A 25,949-nucleotide genomic window follows, 5' to 3' on the forward strand; every position below is an offset into this window, starting at 1 on the left:
TCGACTTACTACCGGCAATGCGGACCAAACTCTGGCACCGGTCGTACAGGGACCGAACAGCCCCGATCAGGGAGTCCGGTACCCCGTACTCCCGGAGCACCCCCCACATGAGCCCCCGAGGGACACGGTCGAACGCCTTTTCCAAATCCACAAAACGTGTAGACTGGTTCAGTAAAATGTCGTCAAGGTAAACAGCTACTCCGGGCAGGCCTTCCAACAAACTCTCCATTGTTCTCTGAAATATGGCTGGAGCATATGAAACTCCGAACGGGAGCCTATTGTAGGTGAAAAGGCCTCTGTGTGTGTTTATCGTTAGGTATTTCTTGGAGTCATCATCCATCACGATCTGCTGATAGGCGTGGCTTAAATCAAGTTTGGAGAACCGTGTCCCTCTTGCCAGTGTATTGAACAGGTCTTCTACACGAGGAATAGGGTATTGCTCTAGTGAGGAGGCGCTGTTTACTGTTAGTTTGTAATCGCCACATATTCTAATGGAGCCCTCCGGCTTCAACACCGGAACAATTGGCGCCGCCCACTCAGTGTACTTGACAGGTGTTATGATGTCCTCTTTCAGGAGCCTATCTATCTCCTCTTCTACTTTCGCCCTCATGGCATACGGAACTGAGCGGGGCCTATAGAACTTTGGACGGGCATTCGCAGACACACGGATTGTTGCCTTCATGCCTTTTAACATGCCTAGTTCTTTTTTGAAAACATCCTCATGCTTTGACAGTACTTCCTGTAGCTCATGTGCATCTGTTTTTACATGTTTAATTTCATCCCACTTGAGCTTTAAAGCCTCCAGCCAGCCTCTACCTAACAAGCTAGGTCCAGTGCCCTTCACCACCACTAGGGGTAATGTCTTAATTTGCTGAGCATAGTTTACTTTTACTTCAGAAACTCCCACTACTTTGATTTTTTCTCCCGTGTATGACTTCAGAGACATTTTGCTTTCATTTAATTTGGGGCGTTTCTTTTCTTTCCACATCTCATTGAATTTATTTTCATTCATAATGCTCACACTGCATCCTGTGTCTATTTCGAAGTGTACTTTCTTTTTATTCACTTCCACGTTGACTTCGAATGGTTTAATTCTCTGCATGGAAGTTTCTGTATTCAGGCATGCCAGTATGAATGCTTCTTCGTCATCAGAGCTATCATCATCATTTTGTCTCTCACACACGTTGCGTGACCTGTGTGGACGGGGTTGAAAGCGTGCGCGCCGCTCTGCTCTGTGTGCTTTGGTTTCACTGGGACGGGCATCATCCTTACTTTTATTCCTACAAGCCTTAGCGATGTGCCCTACTCTCCCGCAGAAATGACACTTGGCATCTTTAAATCTACATTCAGCTGCACTGTGCCTTCCGTGACAACGATAACAATCTCTCTCTTTGTTTCTCCATTCTCCTCTTGTCTCATTTCCCTCCGTTTTCATGCTGTTACATGCTACGGCCGCCTTTTGTAGGTCTTGGGCATTTTTACTTGCAGTTTCTGCAGCTACTGCTATCTTAACCCGTTAAGGCGTACCGTCACACATGTGATTCTGAACATTCCAACCGACTATTTTCCGATAGACAAAAACTATATGACAAACGCTATAGTATGGCTTCAAAATTTACAATTAGGAGGCTAACAAGTAACACTAGCAGGTAGTAGCATTGCTACGAGTATTATGCTAGGTTGCTAGGTAACGGAAGCTAACTAAAACTAGCTAGCTTCCGTTTTGGAAAAATAACTCACTCCTTAACCCTTGTGTTATCTTCGGGTCGTTCTGACCCATCAGTCATTGTGACCCACCGTCGTATTGCGACAACTTTACCGCATACAAAAACAAAGTGAAGCATTTTCTTTTAACCGTTGGGCTCTCTCAGACCCCCCACATTGCGAAGGTTAAAAGAAAATTATTTTTATTTGTTTTTGTATTGGGTAAAATTGGGTAAACACAACGATGGTTCGTTATGAACCTTTGGGTCATGTGACCCGAAGGCAGCACGAGGGTTAAAAGGTTAAATGCTTTTTCAAATGTCAGGTCTATTTCGGAGAGCAGACGTCTTTGAATCCGGTCGTCATTCATACCGCACACAAGACGATCTCTTAACCTTTGCTCCAGTGTAGTGCCAAAGTTACAGTCATGAGCTAGTCGTCTGAGCTCCGCTACATATGCACTCACAGATTCCGTAGGCTGACGTGAACGCGAGTCAAACACATATCTCTGCACCATCTCGCTTGGTTTAGGATTGAAGTGCTCTTTCATTACTTGTTTTAACTGATCGAATGTTTTCGCAGATGGCTTATCTGGACTCACCAGGTTTCTCATGAGCTTGTACGTTGCTGGACCGACCACGCTGATTAGGATACTAGTAGCCCTCTGTTTCTCTCCATCATCGATCCCATTAGCTTCAAAAACTGATCAAGAACCTCGCAGTACTCTTCCCAAGTCTGCTCTTTTGCATCAAAAGTTGACAGGGTGCCTATCATCATCGTAGTCATCTTTCCGTTTTGCTCGTTACCTCCAGTCCAATAGCACTTTGCACGTTCCTACCGTCTGCCACCTGCGGTCATCCCGACGCATCCGACTTTAATCAGGCCCTTTTTTTTCTCCATCCAGTATCCTCGTCGCCAATATGTGATAACGTAGTGTCCATTAAATGAGGATTCAATCCAGATGATCATGTTCAGTATTTAATATAAGAACTCACAGAGGTTGTAGATGACATCACTCAGGTTGGGACTGCTTAATCTACTGTCAAGGTCTTGACCTTCAGGGTTAACTGTACCTCCTGCTGGAGTGGGGTGGTATTGCAATAGTATCTATATGAACCAGATGATCACAATACCACACTACACAAACATTGTTTTTGACGTGATTTAACATAATATTTTGATCGAACGAGTTGCAATAAAGTACTCACATTAAGGAAAGTTAGGACTGCGTTCATAACGTGATATAACATTTTAGTTGACATTGTCCAGGGCCCCTTAGATGTCATGTGCCCCTGGGCAAGTGCCCAGTTGCCCTAATGGTTAATCCGGCCTAGCTCCTGCTGAGGAGCTGGCCCTCTCCAGCTACCAGGGTCGCCCCATGATGGAAGGAGTGGAGGGGGCATTTCTTCAGACCCTGGTGGCAGCAGGTCGGAAACCCAGGCATATGTATGTTTCAAGTAATCTATGTGACCATTTTCATTCAACAATTATTTATGAATATTGTAGGAGTGAAATGTATTACTGTTCTCTGCAGTGACAGGAAATACGGTGGTGTTGCTGCCACCACCCACTGTCATCCCACTGTGCCACACAGAGGTAACAGGGAAACTAATAGTCATACGCAATATCAAAAAACTATTTTGCGCTCAAATAAAGGCCCAAAAAGTTGGCTCTCGCGCCACGTGCGCTCGCATTAAGTATCGAACTCCCGAACTAGCATCACATCAAACACAGATGCATGCATTAGCAGGCAGCTGTGGTGGCGTATACAGGGGCCGGTTCTGGTGGGCTGGTCTGGATAAAAGTCCAGGGCCTATTTTTACTCCCAGTCCGTCCCTGTCGCCCTGCAACATTAAGCCACCCCCCTGATAAAATATGTTCCAGAGGCTATGCATTTATGTTGTTAATAAATAGGCTAACAATACATTGTTGTTGTACCAGCAATATCTCCAAGTTTTGTTTTTCACTGTAGAAATCTCAAATTTCATAACGATTTAAATAGCGACGCTGGCTATATGAAAGAACAATTGCCTGACACATACAAATTCAAATGGCCCATAACCGGTACTTGGCTGCAGTAAGCCAAATATGCCTTTGCAAAACAAGAGAATATGTAAACACATTTTGGGCCTCTGCACGACAAAACTCTAGACTATCAAACCAGCAAATATACATTTTACAACACTGAAAACATTACTAGAATGTGATGCATAAAATACGAAATTAATACATATCAAACATGACTAATTCAGGTCTGCCAATACAGCCCAACACTAGCTAGCTGAAACAGCCACACTGAAGATGTACTTTCATTATGCTAGAGCAATAAGCATAGCTAACTTACCACATAATGGCAGACGCTTAGCGTAGCGGCGTCCGTGATTGCTGACGCTTGGCGTAGCGGCGTCCGTGATTGCAGACGCTTGGCGTGGCGGCGTCCGTGATTGCAGACGCTTGGCGTAGCAGCGTCCGTGATTGCAGACGCTTGGCGTAGCGGCGTCCGTGATTGCAGACGGGCTACACCTCACACGCTCAAATGCAATGTTTACAAAGCTAGCGTCGCCGCTACGTCGCCGCTATCAAAGTTCCCTCACGTAGTACTAAGTCGCCGCCATCACCACCATTGGGAACCAAGGATAAAAAGGCTGAGACGACACGCACATTGTGGGCAAAGCTAGTATACATTGTATGCTGTTCGGGCGTGCGAGGGCACTTGTCACCCCCCATACTGGCTCTTCTGAGCGCACCTCTCACTATCCGCGCACCAAGCTCCACAGGATATTCTATGAATGGTGACGCCATTATCCTCAAGAATGAGTTAGTGGGCGGGGCTTTTATACCGGTTGATCTTTGATCTCCAACTTAACCTGCTCCCGACCAGGTTAGGCGTTCAGCATGTGTTACCATGGCGTCTATCCCGGTAACAAGTGATCCACCGTCGTGATACAGAAAACCCTGGGTTGAACCTGAAGTTACCTCGCTAACGCCAAATCTTGATTCGTAGTACAGGCCCCTGGTCAAGACAACTTGCTGAAGTTCAAACTGAGCATCAGAATGGGGAAGAAAGGGTATTTAGATCCCCTATTTTAGATTTTAGATATCGAACTGGCAACCTTCTGATTACTAGCCCGCTTCCCTAACCACTCAGCCACCTGAGATGGGCTACAGCAGCAGGAAACCACACCGGGTGCCACTCCTGTCAGACAAGAACAGGAAACTGAGGCTACAATTCGCACAGGCTCACCAAAATTGGACAATAGAAGATTGGAAAAACGTTGCCTGGTCTGATGAATCTCGATTTCAGCTACGACATTCAGATGGTAGGGTCAGAATTTGGCGTAAACAACATGAAAGCATGGATCCATCCTGCCTTTGTATCAACGGTTCAGGCTGGTGGTGTAATGGTGTGGGGGATATTTTCTTGGCACACTTTGGGCCCCTTAGTACCAATTGAGCATCGTTTAAACGCAACAGCCTACCTGAGTATTGTTGCTGACCATGTCCATCCCTTTATGACCACAGTGTACCCATATTCTGATTGCTACTTCCAGCAGGATAATGCACAATGTCACAAAGCTCAATTATCTTAAACTGGTTTCTTGAAGATGACAATAAGTACACTGTACTTCAATGGCCTCCACAGTCACCAGATCTCAATCCAATAGAGCACCTTTGGGATGTGGTGGAACGGGAGATTCGCATCATGGATGTGCAGTCGACAAATATTCAGCAACTGCGTGATGCTATAATGTCAATATGGACCAACATCTCTGAGGAATGTTTCAAACACCTTGTTGAAAGTATGGCATGAAGAATTAAGGCAGTTCTGAAGGCAAAAGGGGGTCCAACCCGGTACTAGCGAGGTGTACCTAATAAAGTGGCCAGAGAGTGTATGTTGTCTTTCTGAGGATGTTCATTTTCCTAAGGCGGAAGGTTCTGGCAGAAGCCTCTCTTACCTGTTTCGTCTCTTCAAAGGTCAAAGGGTGCTGTGATTTGATTGGTCCCTGGGGTGACAGGATGCTAAGGAGACTGCTGATGTTGCCCACCTGTGACCACGGGTTGCCACATGAATCACATCACAGTCACATTTCTATGTTGAGTTGTCTGCATTCTGTACAGTACAGTGTCTGTGGAAGTGTTTTTTTTAACCTACCTTTGTCAGAGTCACAAAGCCATAGGCAAATTTTGTAGACGCTGGGGGCATGGGGCCGACCGGGATATCTCTAAACTGTACACAGCAAAGGAGATGCAAGAATCATCAATATAAAACCCAATCTACGGTTCATACCCTGGACCCAGACCTGTGTGTTGTCTGACAGGGGAGCTACATTTAGTCATTTAGCAGACGCTCTTATCCAGAGCGACTTACAGTAAGTACAGAAACATTCCCCCGAGGCAAGTAGGGTGAAGTGCCTTGCCCAAGGACACAACATTATTTGGCCCGGCCATGAATCGAACCGGCAACCTTCTGATTAATAGCCCTACTCCCTAACCACTCAGCCATCCGACCCCCGAGCTGGGTTAATCCCATGCTAGTTTGGGACCTGTCTTTACTCTGGGTAGAGCTGTGCTACCTTCCTGATGACGTCTCTGATGGCCAGTAGCTTCTCTGTGGGGTCCCCAGCTTCGGTCAGAGGGCCGTTGTAGTCATAACTGGTCACCACTGACCGGAACCGGTTATCATGGTCAGCTCCTGCAGGAAAGACAGGATTAACAACATGTTACACCAGGTCCAGCCAAGCCACAGGACAACAGACCACCAGTGTTTCCCATTCATTGATTTATTTATGGCGGCCCGCCACAATTATTATTTTATTTTTTTACTGTTAAACATGGCAAAAAAAGAAACATTGTAGAGCTGCGCGCAGCGCATTGATTCGCTCAGCCTCTTCTTGCCCCGCTTGCATTCTCTCTCTCACTACAACAGACCCGTCAGTGAATATCCCCCTCTGCGCGCACGCTCTGAATCAATGCGTGTGACAAACTGATTTTTCCCCTCAGAGAAAACGGCAAGAGCATCAATCCGGAGTTTACGAACGGTTAAGCCCGATCCCAATGTCCACCCTCACAGACACGTTCTCGCTAAATCTGTGAGGGTTTAGGGCTGTCACACTGTCAAATTGTCAAGTGCTCGAGAGCTCTTTCGCAGACATGTTGAGCTCTTTATACATCCTTTTTTTTAAAGAGAAAAGTCCCGGCACCTCCCCCCCCCCCCCCCCCCCTTTATAAAAGGAAGAGGAACGGTAAACAAACAAGCATGGAAGGAGTAACCAACCCTGATGTAAACCTAGTTAGAAATAAAAGTTTACTTGTAAGTCTAAACACAAAATTAGATGGTTAATATAGCCAGAACTGTGTGTAGTTTATATGTTAACTTTTATGATAAATTCCAAATATGCTTTCAACAGATTTGATCCAACAACATTACTATTTTGCCTATAATGCAGCAAAGTGCGGTCCCATTCCAATGTATAGCATTTTGAGCCCATGAAGCCTCTTGCACTCATTCACTTAGAAGGCGACGTCAAGTAAGTCTTTGATGGTTCAGGGCTTAGGGTTTGGGGGGATTTGGCCTTAGTACCATAATTCTCTGGACAAATGTGTCCAAAACTGATACATTCAAGTTAAATATAATAATATTCACAGTTAAATACATTTGGCAAATGTAACAATGTGAGTCCAATGTAATGTTTAGATTACATAAAGCTCACTATTCTGCGCTCAAAATAATGCAAACGCTCACACACTCTGCTCACACACGTGCTTGTATTACTTGTTGAAGTCTCTATGCATACTCACATCAAACCGATTTTAGGACCTAGGTTTGGGCTAAGCCCATAATGTTTACGTCTGACTCCGCCCCTGCCTACCACCACAAATATTATCTAATTCTGTGAGAAACACTGCACCATGCAACTCAAGACAGAGCAAAACAACCCAACATGTTCTAATGAGGACTTGAATCATTCTGTGATAAATTACCCTTTGTGATGATACATATAGTTCCATACCATTCCAGTAGCCAAAGTTGGTTCCTCCTTCAAACATGTACCTGTGATATAAATGTATATAAATGTATATAAATGTAACTGCTCTCAATACTTCACACCTCCATCAATACACCTTTGGTGTGTGTGCAGAACCATGAACAGGGTTAAGGTATGTTAGGGATAATGCATGTAGGTGTAAGGGATCATACATGTGGGGGTTAGGGGTACATACATGTTGACGCTGGCGCCCATAGACAGCATCTCCCGCAGCATTTTGCTGACCTTCTGGGTGTCTACTTGGGCGTGCTGATCGCCCCAGTGATCCAGCCAACCTGTGTAGAACTCAGAGTTCACCTGCAACAACAACCTCAGGTGATGTAACAATTGCTAACAACAAACTCCGGTGATATCACAATGGCTAACAACAACCTCGGGTGATGCAACAATAGCTAAAGACAACCTCAGTTGATGTAACAATAGCCTGATATGAAGCCCATAACTAGAGATCCAGAAAAAAACATCAAGTTAAATGTCGGTGTGTGTAATATTTAAAGTGCCCACGATGATGTCGGTGACATAGTGCAGTGCCATGATGCAGCTGGTGATGACATTTATTGGTGGCCAAGCCGCGAAGCGGCAAAGCCACTTAAGTGTTTCTACCTTTTCTTATTATTGGTGGACAAGCCGCGAAGCGGCGAAGCCACTTAAGTGTTTCTACCTTTTATTATTGGTGGCCAAGCAGCGAAGCTGTGGAGCCACTTATGTGTTTCTACCTTTTCTTATTGGGTGTGCTTTGCCTTCGGCAAGGGCAAAACCTTTGTTCTCTATCATATATATTTATTATTATTATTGTTTCTTTTCGCACCCCTAAGTCTTCGTCAATATTTGGACTACATAGACAACGTCGATGTCAAAAGTTTCGTGTTGGTAGCGATTGAGTTGCTTGTATTTGTATTTACGTTCTGTTGCATGGTTTAAGTAGAAACGGAAACAGAAGGCCTAGTCTACTATTTCACTGAGGTATATTAGCAGCATGACATTAGCCTCTGTTGCCCGGGCAACACATACTACAGTGGTCTATGATCTGTTTTCAATCGTTAAAATAAACATTCCTCACAAATACATTTTCGTTGTAGGATTTATTATGACATTACATTACAAGTAAACGATTTGTGGGTGAAATTATCATTACCTGTGGTTTCAAACCAGTGTTGCTCACTGCAACGCTGTAGCCTACTACAAAAACATCTACACAGCTGTAGGAAGTCAAACGGCGACAGAACATGTTCGGCACTCCCCTTACTTAAATCAAAAGTCTATCTAACTACTTACCTTAACTTCATTGCCACAGCCTAAACTTTGTCAATCTGTTCATGAAAATAATTAATTTCAGCCTAAACCATAACGGAACGTTACATCGAATTCAACCAACTCAATCGCTACCAAGACGAACACAGCAGTACTGTAGTCTAGTACTGTACTGTAGTAGTAGAATTTACCGGGGCAGCTTCTCCACACAGGGCTATATCGCATTTTGCGTTGTTACTGACAATGATCGCTACTGTACCAGTGAGCTTTTTATGAATGAGCGATTTTCCACTAAACAAATGTCAAGCTTATTTACGTTTTTGGGGGCATATTTTCAGTTAGCAGATGGTACTGTTTGAATCGCGATTCCATCTTCTACTGCCGGTAGGGTTGCCAACCGTCCCGAATTGTCCGGGACATCCCGAATTATGGGTGATTTTGATTTGTCCCGTCAGTGACAGCTCCAGTCCCGTATTCCAATCACAGCCTCACCGGACAATAGGCTAGGCTACTGTAAACGCGCAAAAACTCCGCAAACGTTGCTGTGGGACACGGTTGTTGCTTGTTGGTGACAGTGTGTGTGAACTGGCCACTGGTGAGGTGAGCGTTATTGTGTGTGATTGTCGTGACTATTACTATGAACAATACATCCAAGCGAGTAGCTATTAGTGGTTTGCCAAAATTACACTAAAATTAGTAGGTTTATGGCTAATGAAAGCTTGCGATTTACGTTATTGTTGGTCAGCTGTTGGTGCGCGCGCATGTGCGTGTGCGCACCTGGAAGAAAGTGTCCCTCATTTGGGGTTGAGAAAGTTGGCGGTAACGTCAGAAACTGCCGGTAATGTCGTAGAATAATCTTCAAAGGGGGTTCTTTATTAATGAATGAATGCAATATGAGTAGGCTAAATGCCTGAAAATATCACGACAAGGGAAAACTTAAAAGGATGTTTAAGTCATATAGATTACGTCAATTTTTACACCGGTCTGCCAAATTTATTGGTTTTGATTCAGCTATGAGGCTGCCTCTTGCAGGGGAAATGAGAAGACATCTATTTCATTCTACACTTCACTCGTATTTTGAGTTGTAAATGAGCAGCAAAAAAAGATGCTTTTAAATCTATGTAATCTTTATAAATAATAAGTAGGCTATGCATTTTTATATAAAATTTACAGAAATATCAGTTGTAAAAATGTCAGACCCCTGTGCAACCGACGCAAGCAAGCACACCCTACAATTTCCCCAGAAATTGTACCCTCTCTAGTTGGGTGTGCTTTGCCTTTGGCAAGGGCACAACCTTTGTTCTCTCACATATATATTATTATTATTTATTTTCCCACCCCTAAATCTTCGTCAATATTTGGACTAAATAGACAACCTAGGTGTCAAAAGTTTCGTCTTGGTAGCGATTGAGTTGCTTGTATTTTTATTTACGTTCCGTTGCATGGTTTAGGCTCAAGTTAAGTTTTTATGGTGAAAAGTGAAGCTAACGGTGGCTAATTTGCTAGCCACAGTCACTGACGTTACTAACGTCACTAACGTCACGAAAACACGCGTGACTACCTGTAGCAGAACATTCGTTTCACATCTGTTAACTTTGGGGATAGCTAGGCTAACTATAGCTTTACTGCAAGGCAGCTGCAGAAACGCCACAAGCAAAGAGGCCAGGGTGATAACTATTTACTTTATTTTACTTTGTGATGTGAAACACAATTGTGAAATGTAATCTACAATATTAGCTGATATTGTTGAGGAAGTAGGCCCACATCTACTTTCGGAAACGGTAGTCTACTATTTCACTGAAGCATTAGCATGACATTAGCCTCTGTTGCCCGGGCAACACATACTACAGTGGTCTATGATGCATCTGTTTTCAATCGTTAAAATAAACATTCCTCACAAATACATTTTCGTTGTAGGATTTATTATGACATTACATTACAAGTAAACGATTTGTTGGTGAAATTATCATTACCTGTGGTTTCAAACCAGTGTTGCTCACTGCAACGCTGTAGCCTACGCGAGACACACTACAAAAACATCTACACAGCTGTTTAGGAAGTCAAACGGCGACAGAACATGTTCGGCACTCCCCTTACTTAAATCAAAAGTCTTTCAATAGGTGAAACTATCTGACTACTAACCTGAACTTCATTGCCACAGCCTAAACTTTGTCAATCTGTTCATGAAAATAATTCATTTCAGCCTAAACCGTACAACGGAACGTTACATCGAATTCAACCAACGCAATCGCTACCAAGACGAACACAGCAGTAGTCTAGTACTGTACTGTAGTAGTAGAATTTACCGGGGCAGCTTCTCCACACAGGGCTATATCGCATTTTGCATTGTTACTGACAATGATCGCTACCGGTGAGCTTTTTATGAATGAGCGATTTTCCACTAAATAAATGTCAAGCTTATTTACGTTTTTGGGGGCACATTTTCAGTTAGCAGATGGTACTGTTTGAATCGCGATTCCATCTTCTACTGCCGGTAACGTCGTAGAATAATCTTCAAAGGGGGTTCTTTATTAATGAATGAATGCAGTAGGCTAAATGCCTGAAAATATCACGAGAAGGGAAAACTTAAAAGGACGTTTAAGTCATAGAGATTAGGTACATTTTTACACCGGTCTGCAAAATTTATTCGTTTTGATTCAACGATGAGGCTGCCTCTTGCAGGGGAAATGAGAAGACATCTATTTCATTCTACACTTCACTCGTATTTTCAGTTGTAAATGAGCAGCAAAAAAAAAAATGCTTTTAAATCTATGTAATCTTTATAAATAATAAGAATGCATTTTTATATAAAATATACAGAAATATCAGTTGTAAAAATGTCATTCAAAAACGGACCCCTGTGCAACCGACGCAAGCAAGCACACCCTACAATTTCCCCAGAAATTGTGCCCTCTCTAGTTATACATCTTCTTCTGCCATGGGAGTCTATGGCAGCCCCTAGAACCGTATTGTCACAAGTTGTGAAATTTGGCACACTCTTTGGGGCCTGTCCCCTCAATTTCACCAAGTTTCATGTCTCCATTTCAAACCCTCTAGCGCCACCAATGGGTCAAAGTTGAAGGTGTGTTTACACACTTTACTTTTGAACCACGTGTCTCATTTTCGAAAATGAGGTATTGTTGTATTCCCTGGACCAAGACGAGTCCCCAGGTGACATCATACCCAGTTATATAGATTCTCCGCCATTTTGAATGTTAAGGAAAAGCGTTTTTTTTGTATCTCCTCCTACAATTTTTGTCGAATCTTCTTCAAAATTGCCACATATGATCTTCACACCAAGCCTCACAAAAGTTATCATATGGATTTTTGATTTTCGAAATCGTTTGTTAGTTACAGCCAATCAAATTGATGTGGCCGAATGGATGTGGCCACCATTTTGATTGAATGACTATAACGTTTTTTCGCTAACTCTCCTATAAAGTTTGTCCAATCTTCACCAAATTTGGCACAGATCATCTTCAGACCAAGCCTCACAAAAGACATCACATGGCGTTTTGATTTTCGCAACCGTTTGTTAGTTACAGCCAATCAAATTGAGCAACTGATCCAGAAAAAGGGAAGTGAGGTCATATCTTAGCCAATCTTTGATGCAATGACTCCAAACTTGGTGTATGGACTCAGGACTCTCTTATTAAGAGGTCTGAGACAGGGAGTGTCATTTGACCACTAGGGAGCACTACAATAGGCAGGATTGTGTGTTGACCAATAACTGTTGATTTGTTTGTCTTATTTAAGTGATTCCTTTGTCTCGTGATATCTTAGTAGATCCCGTGTTTGACACATGTTAACTTGTGATACCAGCCGAATTGATGTGGCCACCATTTTGAATGAATATAACAATTTTTCGCTACCTCCTATAAAGTTGTCCAATCTTCACCAAATTTGGCACAGATCATCTTCAGACCAACCCTCACAAAATACATCACGTTTTTTTGATTTTCTAAACCTTTTGACTGGAACAGCCAATCAAAGTCGTCAACCAAGCCACCATAAAAGAAGTAAAGTCATATCTCAGCACCTCTTTACTGCATTGACACCAAATTTGATATAAGGACTAGGGACCCTGTTCTAAAGAGGTCCAATAGGTCATGCCATTTCACCTCTAGGTGGCGCTGCAATAAGCAAAAATTTGCCAATTATCTTCAGATCAAGCCTCATAAACGTTTTCACATGGTTTTTGATTTTCAAAATAGTTTTTCCGGTAAAGCTGATCAAAGTTGGCGATGAAGCCGCCAAAACAGGAAGTGAGATCATCTCAGGAAATATTTGCTGAATTGACATCAAACGTGGTACAGGTGCTCGGGACCCTATTCCAAAGAGGTCCACAAAAGGTTGTGTCATCTAACAGCTAGGGGGCGATTCCCTGTCTGACGCATGTTAACTTGTGATACTAGATGAATTGATGCGGCCGCCATTTTACGTATAAAAAAGTTTTTTCCCTATTCCTCCAACAAAATGTATCCAATATTCACCAAATTTGGCACAGATTATCTTCAGACCACAATCATCTTGACATGTCAAAATAGTACTGAATTACAGCTGTTTAAACTTGGGCCAAATCTGACAACCGCTTGCCAGTTGAAAAACTGCTTATATTTTTACACAGTAACTGAACACAGTAATTTCCAGCACTGAGAATAGCTCACTAGGATAAATTGGTGTCCTCGCAAGGGCAACGTAAGAGGTTTGAATCCAGCCAACGAGCCTGCATGTCACTGGTTTTCTGTTTAGCGAGACTGTAAGCCACTGCAAAGGAAGCCAGGTACAACGCAGTCGCTAGCTACCTGTAGTCTAGCTGTATATAGTCATGGTAATCCTCACACAAACTATCAAAATTATTTTTGATTTTCTAAACGGTTTGATCGGTACAGCCAATCAAAATCTGCGGCAAAGCCGGCAAACAGGAAGTTGGGTCGTATCAGCAAATCTTTGATGGATTCGAAGCTGCATTTACTCATAACCCTGTTCTGAGGATGTCTAAATGTTTTTTGTTCCTTTTACCGGCTTGTATAGACTACAATAGTGGTGTCATTAAGAGGCTGTGATATTGTGGTTTTAATGTTTTATTTTGTCTCCATTTATTTTGTCGTGAATGGATGTAATGTAGTGCGCACATAGCCTATACTTTCATACTTTCATATTCGCCGCAGCAAATATGAGATCCGACTTCAAAATCGCCAGTAATATGTTTGTGAATTTGTGACGAATTTGGTGATGGAGGAAGACTGATACGTGAACGCACAGCTGGGGAACCAGTTAGTGTGTAAACCAGTTGGGCGACAACACCGGCGTGTACATGCAGTAACACGACTCAGCGGCACACACTAACAGTATATTTGACAAAACTCTTTGTCCTGTGTTTTATTATGATCATAATTATGAACAGGAAAAATCTTTCAATGATCATGAAAATTCAAATTTTCATTCAAATGTTCATATTGATGATGCATTCACTTCATAAATTATGAGGCATTGCTTTCCACGACACGAAAGTAGATAAACTGCTTTTCTACGTAAAAAGTATCGGTATTGGCAATACTGGCCCTCTATTTACTCCTTGGTAAATACTCCTTGCTCAGCCACCTGACTCCCTCTCTCTTTATATTCATTATCAATTCTAACGGTGTTACTTTCAACACAATTAAATAGTTTACTGTAGTGCTCACACCATAGATCAGCAATCTTCTCTGGACAACTAACCCCCTCGATATCAGAAGGGAGGGGAGTTCTGTTATTATTTATGATCTTGACCTCCTTCCAGAAGTCAGTAAGATTGTTATTCTGCATCTTTCTGGCCAGCGAGTCTGCTCTCATTGTGTTTTCATTTTTCTTAATAAAACAAAGTGCATATTTAAATCTAGCATTTGTGAGTTTTTTGTTATCAAGCAACACTCCCTGTCTGGGTCTGCCTGCCTCTGACCAGAGTCTAAAGGCCTCTCTAGCAGCAGCATGTTGCTCAGACACAAACTCATTCCAGCCAGGCCGTATGTTAGGGACCTTACTCTTGTGATTAATAAAAGGTTCACTGGAAGCATAAAGACATTTGACAATATCATAACACAGAGCTTTTCAGCATGATGTTTATCCTTGCAGTTCATATCCGTGCACATTAGGGCACGGATATGATAGGGGTAAAATTCAGCAGTTTCATATCACCCAGGCCATGGGTGATATGACTTTTCAGCTTTGTACCTCTTATGCTTGAATTAATATAAATCAATATTCATAATATTTTTAACATAGGTTTCCAATGGAGTTTTCTTTCAAATCCTCTCAAACTTCTTTAAACTTCTTCAACTTCCAAATCCTTCTTCTTCCTCAATCTTTCAGCTAGAGCCACCATTTCAACTTTAAAATGTTGACAAAACCCTAAACTATTTTTAAATAATTCAGCTTTTTGATATCTATTCAACTTTTTTCAATATCACTGATTATGTTTCATGACTTTTTCAAGCCGTTTCTGAGATTTACATGGGTGTTTACGTGAAACCCCAGTGCAGACTGAAACGCTTAGAGTGGAGGGCAGCTTCGGATGTCGTTGAAAAAATATTTCTAGTTTGCCAGCATTGCCACAATTTTCGCTCTTCATGCTTCGTTTTTGGATCAATAGATAGCTAATTTTGTGCTGGTCGTAGACAGTTGTCTTTTGAATCCAACAGACGTACACATTTGTTCAGAGCCCCACGAAAGCGAGAGAAAGTCCAACTCTCGCCCCATAGAGACCAATGCAAATCTGGTGACAAAATCGTCAGAGAAAGCAAAAAGAACAAGATTTTGAAACTGCCGGTAGAGTCGTATTTCTGACCGCAAAGAAATATAAAGGACATCTCTGGTTTCGGCAGAGTCTTGGGTCTCGGAAAATATCCTTATTTTTTGGATTGGACGTATAGTTTTGCGTCTAGGTAAACTTGTTTGAGGTGTGGATGCTAGGTAAATGTTCGTTTTTCTCTCTGCCTAGCTCGTTAGCCATCACAGCTGCGCCATCACCGTGGCAACCAAACAAACACGCACCAGGAAAGCAAAAGGAACACGTTTTCGAAACTGCAGGTAGAGTCGTATTTCTGACTGCACAGACATATAAAGAATATCTCTGGTTTCGGCAGACTCTTGGGTCTCGGAAAATATCCTCATTTTATATATTGGACGTGTAGTTTTGCGTCTAGGTCAACTTGTTTGAGGTGTGGATGCTAGGTAAATGTTCGTTTTTCTCTCTGCCTAGCTCGTTAGCTATGACAGCTGCGCCATCAGAATGAGAATCAGAATTCAGTTTATTTACCATGTATGTTATACAAACACGGAATTTACTGTGGCAGGGAGGTGCAAAACACTAAACATATACAGATCTTAAATTAAGTAAAAGTACAAAAGTTTAACTATTTCTAAGAACTAAACAATCTAAGAATACAACAATTTAAATATAAAATAAAATATATATAAAAATAAGAATAATGAGCAGCGTGAATGGTCAACATAGTGCAATCGGATACTGAGATAAAGTGGCTTATGCATACTGAATTGCCATTAGATGGACTTATAATAATTAAATAAGTGAATGAATGTCAATGGGAGTCCTTGGCCTTGTTGAAGAGGCCAGTAGCAGATGGAAAGAAACTGTTCTTATGGCGTGAGGTTTTGGTCCTGATGGACCGCAGCCTTCTGCCAGAGGGGAGTAGCTGGAACAGGGAGTGACCAGGGTGGGAGGGGTCGGCCACAATCTTCCTCGCACGCCTCAGGGTCCTCGAGGTGTGCAGGTCCTCGAGGGTAGGCAGATTGCAGCCGATCACCTTCTCAGCAGTGCGGATGATACGCTGCAGTCTGCTCTTGTCCTTGGCAGTGGCAGCAGCGTACCAGACGGTGATGGAAGAGGTGAGGATGGACTCAATGATGGCTGTGTAGAAGTGCACCATCATTATCTTTGGCAGGTTGAATTTCTTCAGCTGCCGTAGGAAGTACATCCTCTGTTGTGCTTTTTTGGTGAGGGAGCTAATGTTCAGTTCCCACTTGAGGTCCTGGGAGAGGATAGTGCCCAGGAAGCGGAAGGACTCCACAGTGTTGACTGGGGAGTCGCACAGGGTGATGGGGGTGAGTGGGGCTGTATTCTTCCTGAAGTCCACAACCATCTCCACTGTCTTAAGAGCATTGAGCTCCAAGTTGTTCTGGCTACACCAGGTCACCAGGTTGTCAGCTTCCCACCTATAGTCAGACTCATCCCCGTCAGAGATGAGCCCAATGAGGGTGGTGTCGTCCGCAAACTTCAGAAGTTTGACAGACGGATGACTGGAGGTGCAGCTGTTGGTGTACAGGGAGAAGAGCAGAGGGGAAAGGATGCAGCCCTGAGGAGATCCGGTGCTGATGGACCGGGAGTCAGAGACTTGTGTTCCCAGCTTAACGCACTGCTTCCTGTCAGACAGGAAGTCTGTGATCCACCTGCAGGTGGAGTCGGGCACGTTCAGCTGGGAGAGCTTGTCCTGAAGCAGGGCAGGGATGATGGTGTTGAAGGCAGAGCTGAAGTCCACAAACAGGATCCTGGCATAGGATGCTGGGGAGTCCAGGTGCTGTAGGGTGAAGTGGAGGGCCATGTTAACGGCGTCATCCACAGATCTGTTGGCTCTGTAGGCAAACTGCAGTGGGTCCAGGAAAGGATCTGTGATGGCTTTGAGGTGTGCCAGCACAAGGCGCTCAAAAGACTTCATTACCACAGAGGTCAGGGCGACGGGTCTGTAGTCATTGAGTCCTGTTGGCCTTGGCTTTTTGGGCACAGGGATGATGGAGGACTTGAGACAGGCTGGCACATGGCATGTCTCCAGGGAGGTGTTAAAGATGTAGGTGAACACCGGAGACAGCTGGTCAGCGCAGTGCTTGAGGGTGGCAGGAGAGACAGAGTCCGGCCCAGCTGCTTTGCGGGGGTTCTGCCTCTTGAAAAGTCTGTTAACTTCACCCTCCTGAATGGAGAGAGTTGTCACTGTAGAGGGGGTGAGGGAGGAGGCCCCGTGGGTGAGAAGGGGTAGATCAGGACAGTCCAATTGTCTTTCAAATCTACAGTAGAACTCATTCAGGTCGTTGGCCAGGCGGGAGTCGTTAGTGGAGTGGGGGGCTCTGGGCTTGTAGTTGGTGATCTGCCTGAGCCCTCTCCAGACAGAAGCAGAGTCGTTAGCAGAGAACTGACGCTTCAGTCTCTCTGAGTACAGTCGTTTAGCCTCTCTTACCGCCTTGCTAAACCTGTTCTTCGACTCCTTGAATCTGTCTCTATCCCCACTCCGAAATGCTTCCTCCTTCTCTGACCTCAACCTTCTGAGCTCTGCTGAGAACCAGGGCTTGTCGTTGTTGAAGTTCACCCTGGTGCGTGTTGGAATACAGCAGTCCTCACAGAAGCTGATGTATGATGTCACAGCCTCTGTGAGTTCTACTGACTGTAGTGTAGCAGTGATCCAGAGTGTTCTCTTCTCTGGTTGGGCATTTGATGAATTGTCTGTATTTAGGGAGTTCGTGGCTGAGATTACCTTTGTTAAAGTCGCCGAGTACGATAACAAGGGAATCCGGGTTTGCTCGCTCCACACTCAGAATCTGGTCGGCGAGCATGCGTTGGGCCTCTTTAACCTGTGGACCCGGTGCCATGTAAACGCCGACCAAAATGAGTGACGCAAATTCTCGTGGCGAGTAAAAAGGTTTACAGTTTATTTAAAAAAAAGGTGTATCACCGTGGCAACCAAACAGACACGCACCATGAACTTTTTTGAAACTGCCAAAGGAGTTGTATTTCTGACCGCACAGACACATAAAGGATATCTATGGTTTCGGCAGAGTCTTGGAATGAAATATACGTAATTATGTGGGCAATGTAGAACAGCGGACAGATTCGATATTTGATCTTTTGTTAGTTATGGCCATTCTAGTGACTCTACTGTCATCATGGCTGCTAATAGAACGGCGAAACCAGGTCACATACGGTCTAATAACTATCATTCAGTACCTAGCTACAAACAAATGCTTCGTAACTGAAGAGTATTTACTTTTTATTGGCGATATTGACAACAGAGGTTAAGGAACTTGTCTTTAATCAAAAGATGGTCTCCATTGCATCCTCTCTCTAGCTTCACGCCTTCGGTTATTATTCAAGCCTACTGTGTTAATACAGTCTGTAAAAATACCACTTTGACACACTTGCAAGAAATGGTCCGCTGGTTAGATGTAGCATGATCTTATTATTTAAGTATAAAAAACTCACCAGGGACAACGACATCATTCTCTTTTCTTCTGTTTTCTGCCTTCATCTTGCTCCAGGTCCTTTCAAAAATACCTTTCACAGCAGTACCTTCCAACTGCCAGTACTTAGCATTATTAGTAGCATTTTTCTTCTCTTTTGTGTACTTTTCTGCCTTCATCTTGCTGCAGGTCCTTTCTAACATACATTTCAGGCCTTTTGAAACTCCAGCAAATAATTTTCTGCTAAATTTTTCTGAATTATTTCTCTTTTTGCATTTTTCTTCTCTTTTCTGTAGTTTTATACCTTCGTCCAGCTCCAGCCCCTTTTAAAAATACCTTTCAGGCGCTTCAGCTTATAACTTTCTACTAAATGTTCACAATTTTCCGCATTTTTAGCATGGTCAGCTATCCCCATTCAGGTTTTCAGCATTCTCGCTGCTGTTTCGCAGGAACAGCCGTTTCTAGTTAGTGTGTTTGCTGCAAGCAAAAACACTATTGTTATTCTGCATACTTATTAGTGTGTTTGCTGCAAGCAAAAACACTATTGTTATTCTGCATACCTATTATTAGTGTGTTTGCTGCAAGCAAAAACACTATTGTTATTCTGCATACTTATTAGTGTGTTTGCTGCAAGCAAAAACACTATTGTTATTCTGCATACTTATTATTATTATTATTTTTTTTTTTTCCTCCCACTTTTTTCCGTCGCCTACTCCTTTCACACTGTTTAAGCTAGAAACACCGTTCAAACTTCATTTGATAAAGTCTGAACTGCTCTAGTGTGCTATTACTTTTCTCATTGATAACTTTTAAAGTTTTTATGGTATTAAAGTTTAAAGTGCTAAAAAAATGAACAGGTTTCAATGGTTCAGAATGTTCAAGTCAAATTCAATTGTGACGTCATGCACTGACAGAACTGTTTCTCACTTCGTCAATTATTGACACTGTTTAACACTTTCCTTCCTGAATATGCAGACTTTTTCAAATAATATACCTGAACTGTTTATACAATTTTGAAGACAAGATTTAGGGCTTTCTAATGATGTAAATATTTATATGATCATGTTAGGCAAATCATCCTTTATCAAGACGATTTCACAGAGCCATTCTGACAAAAATCTTCTCCGTCTGCATTACTTTTTTAGAAAACCTCATTTTTAACCACTTTCACTACAAGATAGAGGATATGTTAGAGCGTATGAAATGTGCGTACGTTTGTCGTGAATTCAGAACAGCAGACAGATTTAAGATAGACTATTTTGTTTAAAAGTTATGACCACTGAAGTGATGAGTGGGATAACGCAATTCCAAGCTAGCGCGATGGCTCTCCATAACTAAAAACGGTTCTACTTTTTTCCACAATCGACCAAATTGGCCAAACAAGGTATGTACATTGAGCTTAAAGTGTACATAATCTAGCTAGATTATTTTTCTTTAAGAAAGTTTCACAGAAATCTGCAAAAATCGAGGCTCAACACTGTCATAGCCGACTGTCACGAACAGTTAAACCGGGGTCACGAAAGGTTTACTGCAGCTGGCATTACTACGAACAAAAGCTTCGTAACTGAAAAGTTTTTACTTTTAGTTGACGATATTGAACACAGACGTTAAGAAACTTGTCTTTACTCTAAATATCTTCTCCGTTTTCAATTTGAAGCAGTAAATCTATCACATTAGGAATTCTCCCACGACATCCGCTCGCTCTGCTTTGACAAATATGTTTTCTCAGTCCACCATACATTAGACGAGCTAATTTTCGAGCACTTTCAATACAAGATACAGGCCATGTTAGAGTTGATATATACATAAATTGTGTGGGCAATGTAGAACAGCAGACAGATTTGAAATATGATCTTTTGTTTTAAAGTTCTGGTCATTCTAGTGACGAGTGCTTACAACTCTAGCTACGACTGTCATCATACAGTACTGTACTAACTGCCATAGAACGGCGAAACTAGCTACGTCTATCGTTCGTTACCTACAAACAAATACTTCGTAACAGTATTTACTTTTTATCGGCGATATTGACAACAGAGGTTAAGGAACTTGTCTTTAATCAAAAGATCGTCTACGTTTTCAATTTGAAGCAGTATCTACCTTACTGTAGGAAATCTCCCATTGCATCCTCTCTACTGTAGCTTCTTCGGCTAAAGATGGACGACAATGACGATGCATGCATTATTCACGCCTACGGTGTTAATACAGTCTGTAAAAATACCACTTTGACACGCTTGCAAGAAATGATCCGCTGGCTAGATGTAGCATGATCTTATTTACCACCCACAATAGTTCTGCTTTTTTTTGCAGCAGCATTCTGAGTTAGAGTAGCTAGCTTTTCCAGTTGCACAACAAAGTCACATAATGTGACGAGATTGAATTAAAAAAACTCACCAGGGACAACGACAACATCGGCAACCCTGCACTATGGATTATTATTTTGATGTCATCTTTAAATTAAGTGTCTGAACAGGACTGGTTGTGCAGGCACACATGATTAGTTTCTCCTTCATCTTGAACCTAAAACCTAGATTCTAGGTTAGAAATGTTGACAATGACCAACAGTTGCTACGTTACAAGAAACAAGGAACCAATCCGATTGACCAACGCTCTTCACTGTTCCACTGTTCAAACTTTTTTCTGTTTCTACATCTTTCAATTATTAATACTTTTCAGAATGGGTTTTATTCGCCAAGAAACATCACACAGACAAGGAATTTACTGTGGCAGGAAGGTGCACACATTAAACATATAAGAATCTTAAATAAGAAGTGTACAAGTCTAACTAATACTAAGGTTTAAAATGTAAAAGGTTTAGAATTAAATAAAATGGCTCTAACATAACGCTTTAACATTTATGAAATTAAATAAGATACCCTTTTCATCACTCTTTTTTCTCCTTTTTCAACCGTGAGAAAATATTGCAATGCATAACAATGACAGATATACTTTTAACACTGTCTCACCATTTTGGTTTCAAAGCAACACTTTTTTCACCTTCATACTGCTGACATACTTTTGTCTGTGATGATATTGATAACTGTTATGCAATATGCTCTTCATCAATATATTTGCTCATTTTTCTAACTTCAAACTTTTTTCTGTTTCTCTGTTTCTCAATCTTTCATTCTTTAATACTTTTAACTAGTGGTGGGCCGTTATCGGCGTTAACGCGCTGCGTTAACCTGAGACTCTTATCGGGCGATAAAAAAAATATTGCCGTTAATCTATTCTCAAAGTTGGGTTGGGAGCTGGGTCTGTACTACGCAAGCTATAATGACTTTCACCTTGATATTTTAGCGCGGATGTATACCTAGCCGAATTGCACTGTAGAGGGCGAGAACGAGTCTTTGAAACTGTGTGTATGCCTTGTGTATGAAATTATCACATCAAACGTAACGTGCTAACATGGATGCAGTTATGAAGCCGCCTGGTTTGCTTCAGGGAAAATGTATTTTTAAGAAGCTTCCCAATGGAAACCTCGACAAGAATAAGGTTGTTTGCACCTTGTGCTATGCGGAATTAGTTTACTGTAGGAGTTCTTCCAGTCTCAAATACCACCTAAACGCAAAGCATCCCTTAGCTAATGCGGAAGATGCCGGGCCAAGCACTGATGTAGCGCAGGGGAAGAGTCGTTGTCAAACTACTGTTTGAGTGCAACCGAGGCAAGCCCGTCAGCACAGCTCTATCAGCCAAGCTAACTAATCTAATAAACAGTTAATAAACACAAACATCTTATTGAACATAATTTATTTTCATCACCAATTATATAGAACAGCTTTCTCAAGTAGTTTGTGATGCATTTTGGAAACAGGAGATGAGCCCCTGGTCTAATGCGCCACCTGGCTTGAGAAACCCGTTCTCAAAGACTTACTTTTAGTCATTATTTGGGTAGCACACATATTCTGAATGCCTTCGGTGGAATTCAAATGAGCCATTTTAATCTAGATTAACACCAAGATTACAGTGAGATTAATCTAGATTAAAAAAATTAATCTATGCCCACCACTACTTTTGACGATTAAAAATGTATGAAAGTCAATAAGATACTCTTTTCATCACTGTTTTTTCTCAATTTTCAACAGTAAGAAAATATTGCAATGCATAACAATGACAGATATACTCACCATTTTGTTTTTAAAGCACATACCTCTTTTAAAATTTTTGTAAAACCTTCTTCACTATTCAAGCCATCAAAACAATCGTTTCAACTGCTTTCAGCAAACGCACACATTTTCTTCAGGAAATGTACCTTTCTAGTTCTTTTTGCCCCCCTAAGCATCAGTCAATATTTGGGCTACATAGACAATGTCGCTGTCAAAAGGTTCGTCTTGGTAGCGATTGAGTTGCTTGTATTTTTATTTACGTTCTGTTGCATGGTTTAAGTAGAAATTACGTTTTTGTGTTGAAAGGTGAAGCTAACGGTGGCTAACTTTCTAGCCACAGTCACTGACGTTGCTAACGTCACTAACGTCACGAAAACACGCGTGACTACCTCTAGCAGAACATTAGTTTAGCAGCTCATTAACTTCTGGGAGATAGCTAGGCTAACTATGGCTTTACTGATAGCTGCTACTTTACTGATAGCTGCTACTTTACTTTAGCTGCAGAAACGCCACAAGCAAAGAGGCCAGGGTGATAACTATTTACTCATTTTACTTTGTGATATGAAACACAATTGTGAAGTGTAATGTACAATATAAGCTGATATTATTAAGGAAGTACATGTACTTTCGGAAACAGTAGGCTACTATTTCACTGAAGCATTAGCATCATGACATTAGCCTCTGTTGCCCGGGCAACACATACTACAGCGGTCTATGATGCATCTGTTTTCAATAAACATTCCTCACTAATACATTTTCGTTGCAGGATTTATTATGACAATAGATTACAAGTAAACTATTTGTTGGTGAAATTATCATTACCTGTGGTTTCAAACCAGTGTAGCTCACTGCAACGCTGTACTGTAGCCTACGCGAGACACACTAGTAGCTAAAAAAAAGCATCTCCACACAGCTGTTTAGGAAGTCAAACGGCGACAGAACATGTTCGGCACTCCCCTTAGCTCTACTTAAATCAAAAGTCTTTCAATAGGTGAAACTATCTGACTACTAACCTGAACTCCATTGCCACAGTCTAAACTTTGTCCATCTGTTCATGAATAATTGAATAATTGAATAATTTCAGCCTAAACCGTACAACGGAACGTTAAATCGAATTCAACCAAAGCAAACGCTACCAAGTACTGTAGTGATGTGTCGTTCGTGAACGATTCGTTCATTTTGAACGAATCATTACAAGGACTTGTGAGTAACGAGTCCCCTCAAAGAGTGATTCGTTCATTTTCTCGTGGCCACGCATCGGGACTGTTGCATAGGCTCGTCCAAGTAAACATAAATTATTAGTTCATTTCCTGACTCGGTCTTCAGGTACGAGTCTTTGGATAATTTTTCACGTGACCTGCATAGCCTCTGTACTGGTAGCTAGAGGAAACAAACGATTCGTTCATTTCCCGACTCGGTCTTTCTACGAGTCTTTGGATCTTTTTTCACGTGACCCGCATTGTATTTTTTAGTAGAGGAAACAGTTTCCTCATTCCCTTTCGTGTGGCCGCTGGTTTAGTAAGACGTGAATGATATTCGCTCAGTCATCATACTGACTGGTTTTGTTATTTTCACTTTACATTTACACTTACAGTTTAGTGCAGTGTAATTGTTTGCCGTGATAATTAAATGCTAGCGTGATAATAAATGACAATTTAAAACCATACAAACTGTCATGGTGTACTGCATTTAATAGAGGAGGTTTTCTTTAAAAAAAATATGATCTGGCACACAAATGTGCAATTCAAGTAAAATGGTCTTGTATAGAAAATTCTGTGTAAGAAACTTGATTTAAATCTGTGAACTTTGAGTGACATTGTCCATAGGAGGGGGGCATGCAGCAAGTTCACAGTTCACACCAATAGGGGTTATGCGCAACATTCTTCCGGGTTCTACAAAACAGATGTAACTACTTCCGGCCGTCCGCTACTGAGGTAAACACAGCGTAGTAATGGCCACCTTCGGTGTTTACAGGAGCTACCCTTAACCCTTGTGCTGCCTTCGGGTCACATGACCCAAAGGTTCATAACGAACCATCTTTGTGTTTACCCAATTTTACCCAATACAAAAACAAATTAAAATAATTTTCTTTTAACCTTCGCAATGTGGGGGGTCTGAGACAGCCCAACGGTTAAAAGAAAATGCTTCACTTTGTTCTTGTATGCGGTAAAGTTGTCGCAATACGACGGTGGGTCACAATGACTGTTGGGTCAGAATGACCCGAAGATAACACAAGGGTTAAATACAATTTCCGATGTACACCGTATTGCCAAACGGACGTCCAGAGCCCCGAGTACTCTGTTAGACAAGGTATTTAAGTTTTACGCCTCCTCATTTATTCATAATTATAAAGGTATGTAATATATGTAGCTTTTGCTAATGGCATCGGATATAGCGATAGTGTTAGCCTATAGACTTGTATGCTATCAGTAGTTTAGTCTTTTATTTTTGCTCGCAGACGATTAAAACAGTCAAACGAAGACTGCATTTTAGCGATGGGGTTATAGTACCAACAGTATAATTACTACGATGTCCTGTGTGTTAATGCTGGTCAACCGTTATGTAATCCATCTGACTGTAGGTCTAATGTGTCGACTGTAGGTCTAATGTAGACTGCTGT

The 25,949-nt window shown here is 42.0% G+C and overlaps 1 protein-coding gene across 3 annotated transcripts in view; it reads right to left on the bottom strand.

The window, feature by feature from the left end:
• Window positions 1–25,949, bottom strand: part of glb1l (galactosidase, beta 1-like) — a 52,110-nt gene that overhangs the window by 18,948 nt on the left and 7,213 nt on the right. For all 3 annotated transcript variants that reach the window (XM_062457413.1, XM_062457412.1, XM_062457414.1), the window contains 5 exons: window positions 7,927–8,048; window positions 7,716–7,756; window positions 6,279–6,397; window positions 5,858–5,932; window positions 5,661–5,750 (listed from right to left, as the gene is read on the bottom strand). In XM_062457413.1, coding sequence (XP_062313397.1) covers window positions 5,661–5,750; window positions 5,858–5,932; window positions 6,279–6,397; window positions 7,716–7,756; window positions 7,927–8,048 — 447 coding nt within the window. The remainder of the gene's footprint in view (window positions 1–5,660; window positions 5,751–5,857; window positions 5,933–6,278; window positions 6,398–7,715; window positions 7,757–7,926; window positions 8,049–25,949) is intronic.

Source organism: Osmerus eperlanus, chromosome 3 (assembly GCF_963692335.1).
Source record: "Osmerus eperlanus chromosome 3, fOsmEpe2.1, whole genome shotgun sequence".
Taxonomy (NCBI): Eukaryota; Metazoa; Chordata; class Actinopteri; order Osmeriformes; family Osmeridae; genus Osmerus; species Osmerus eperlanus.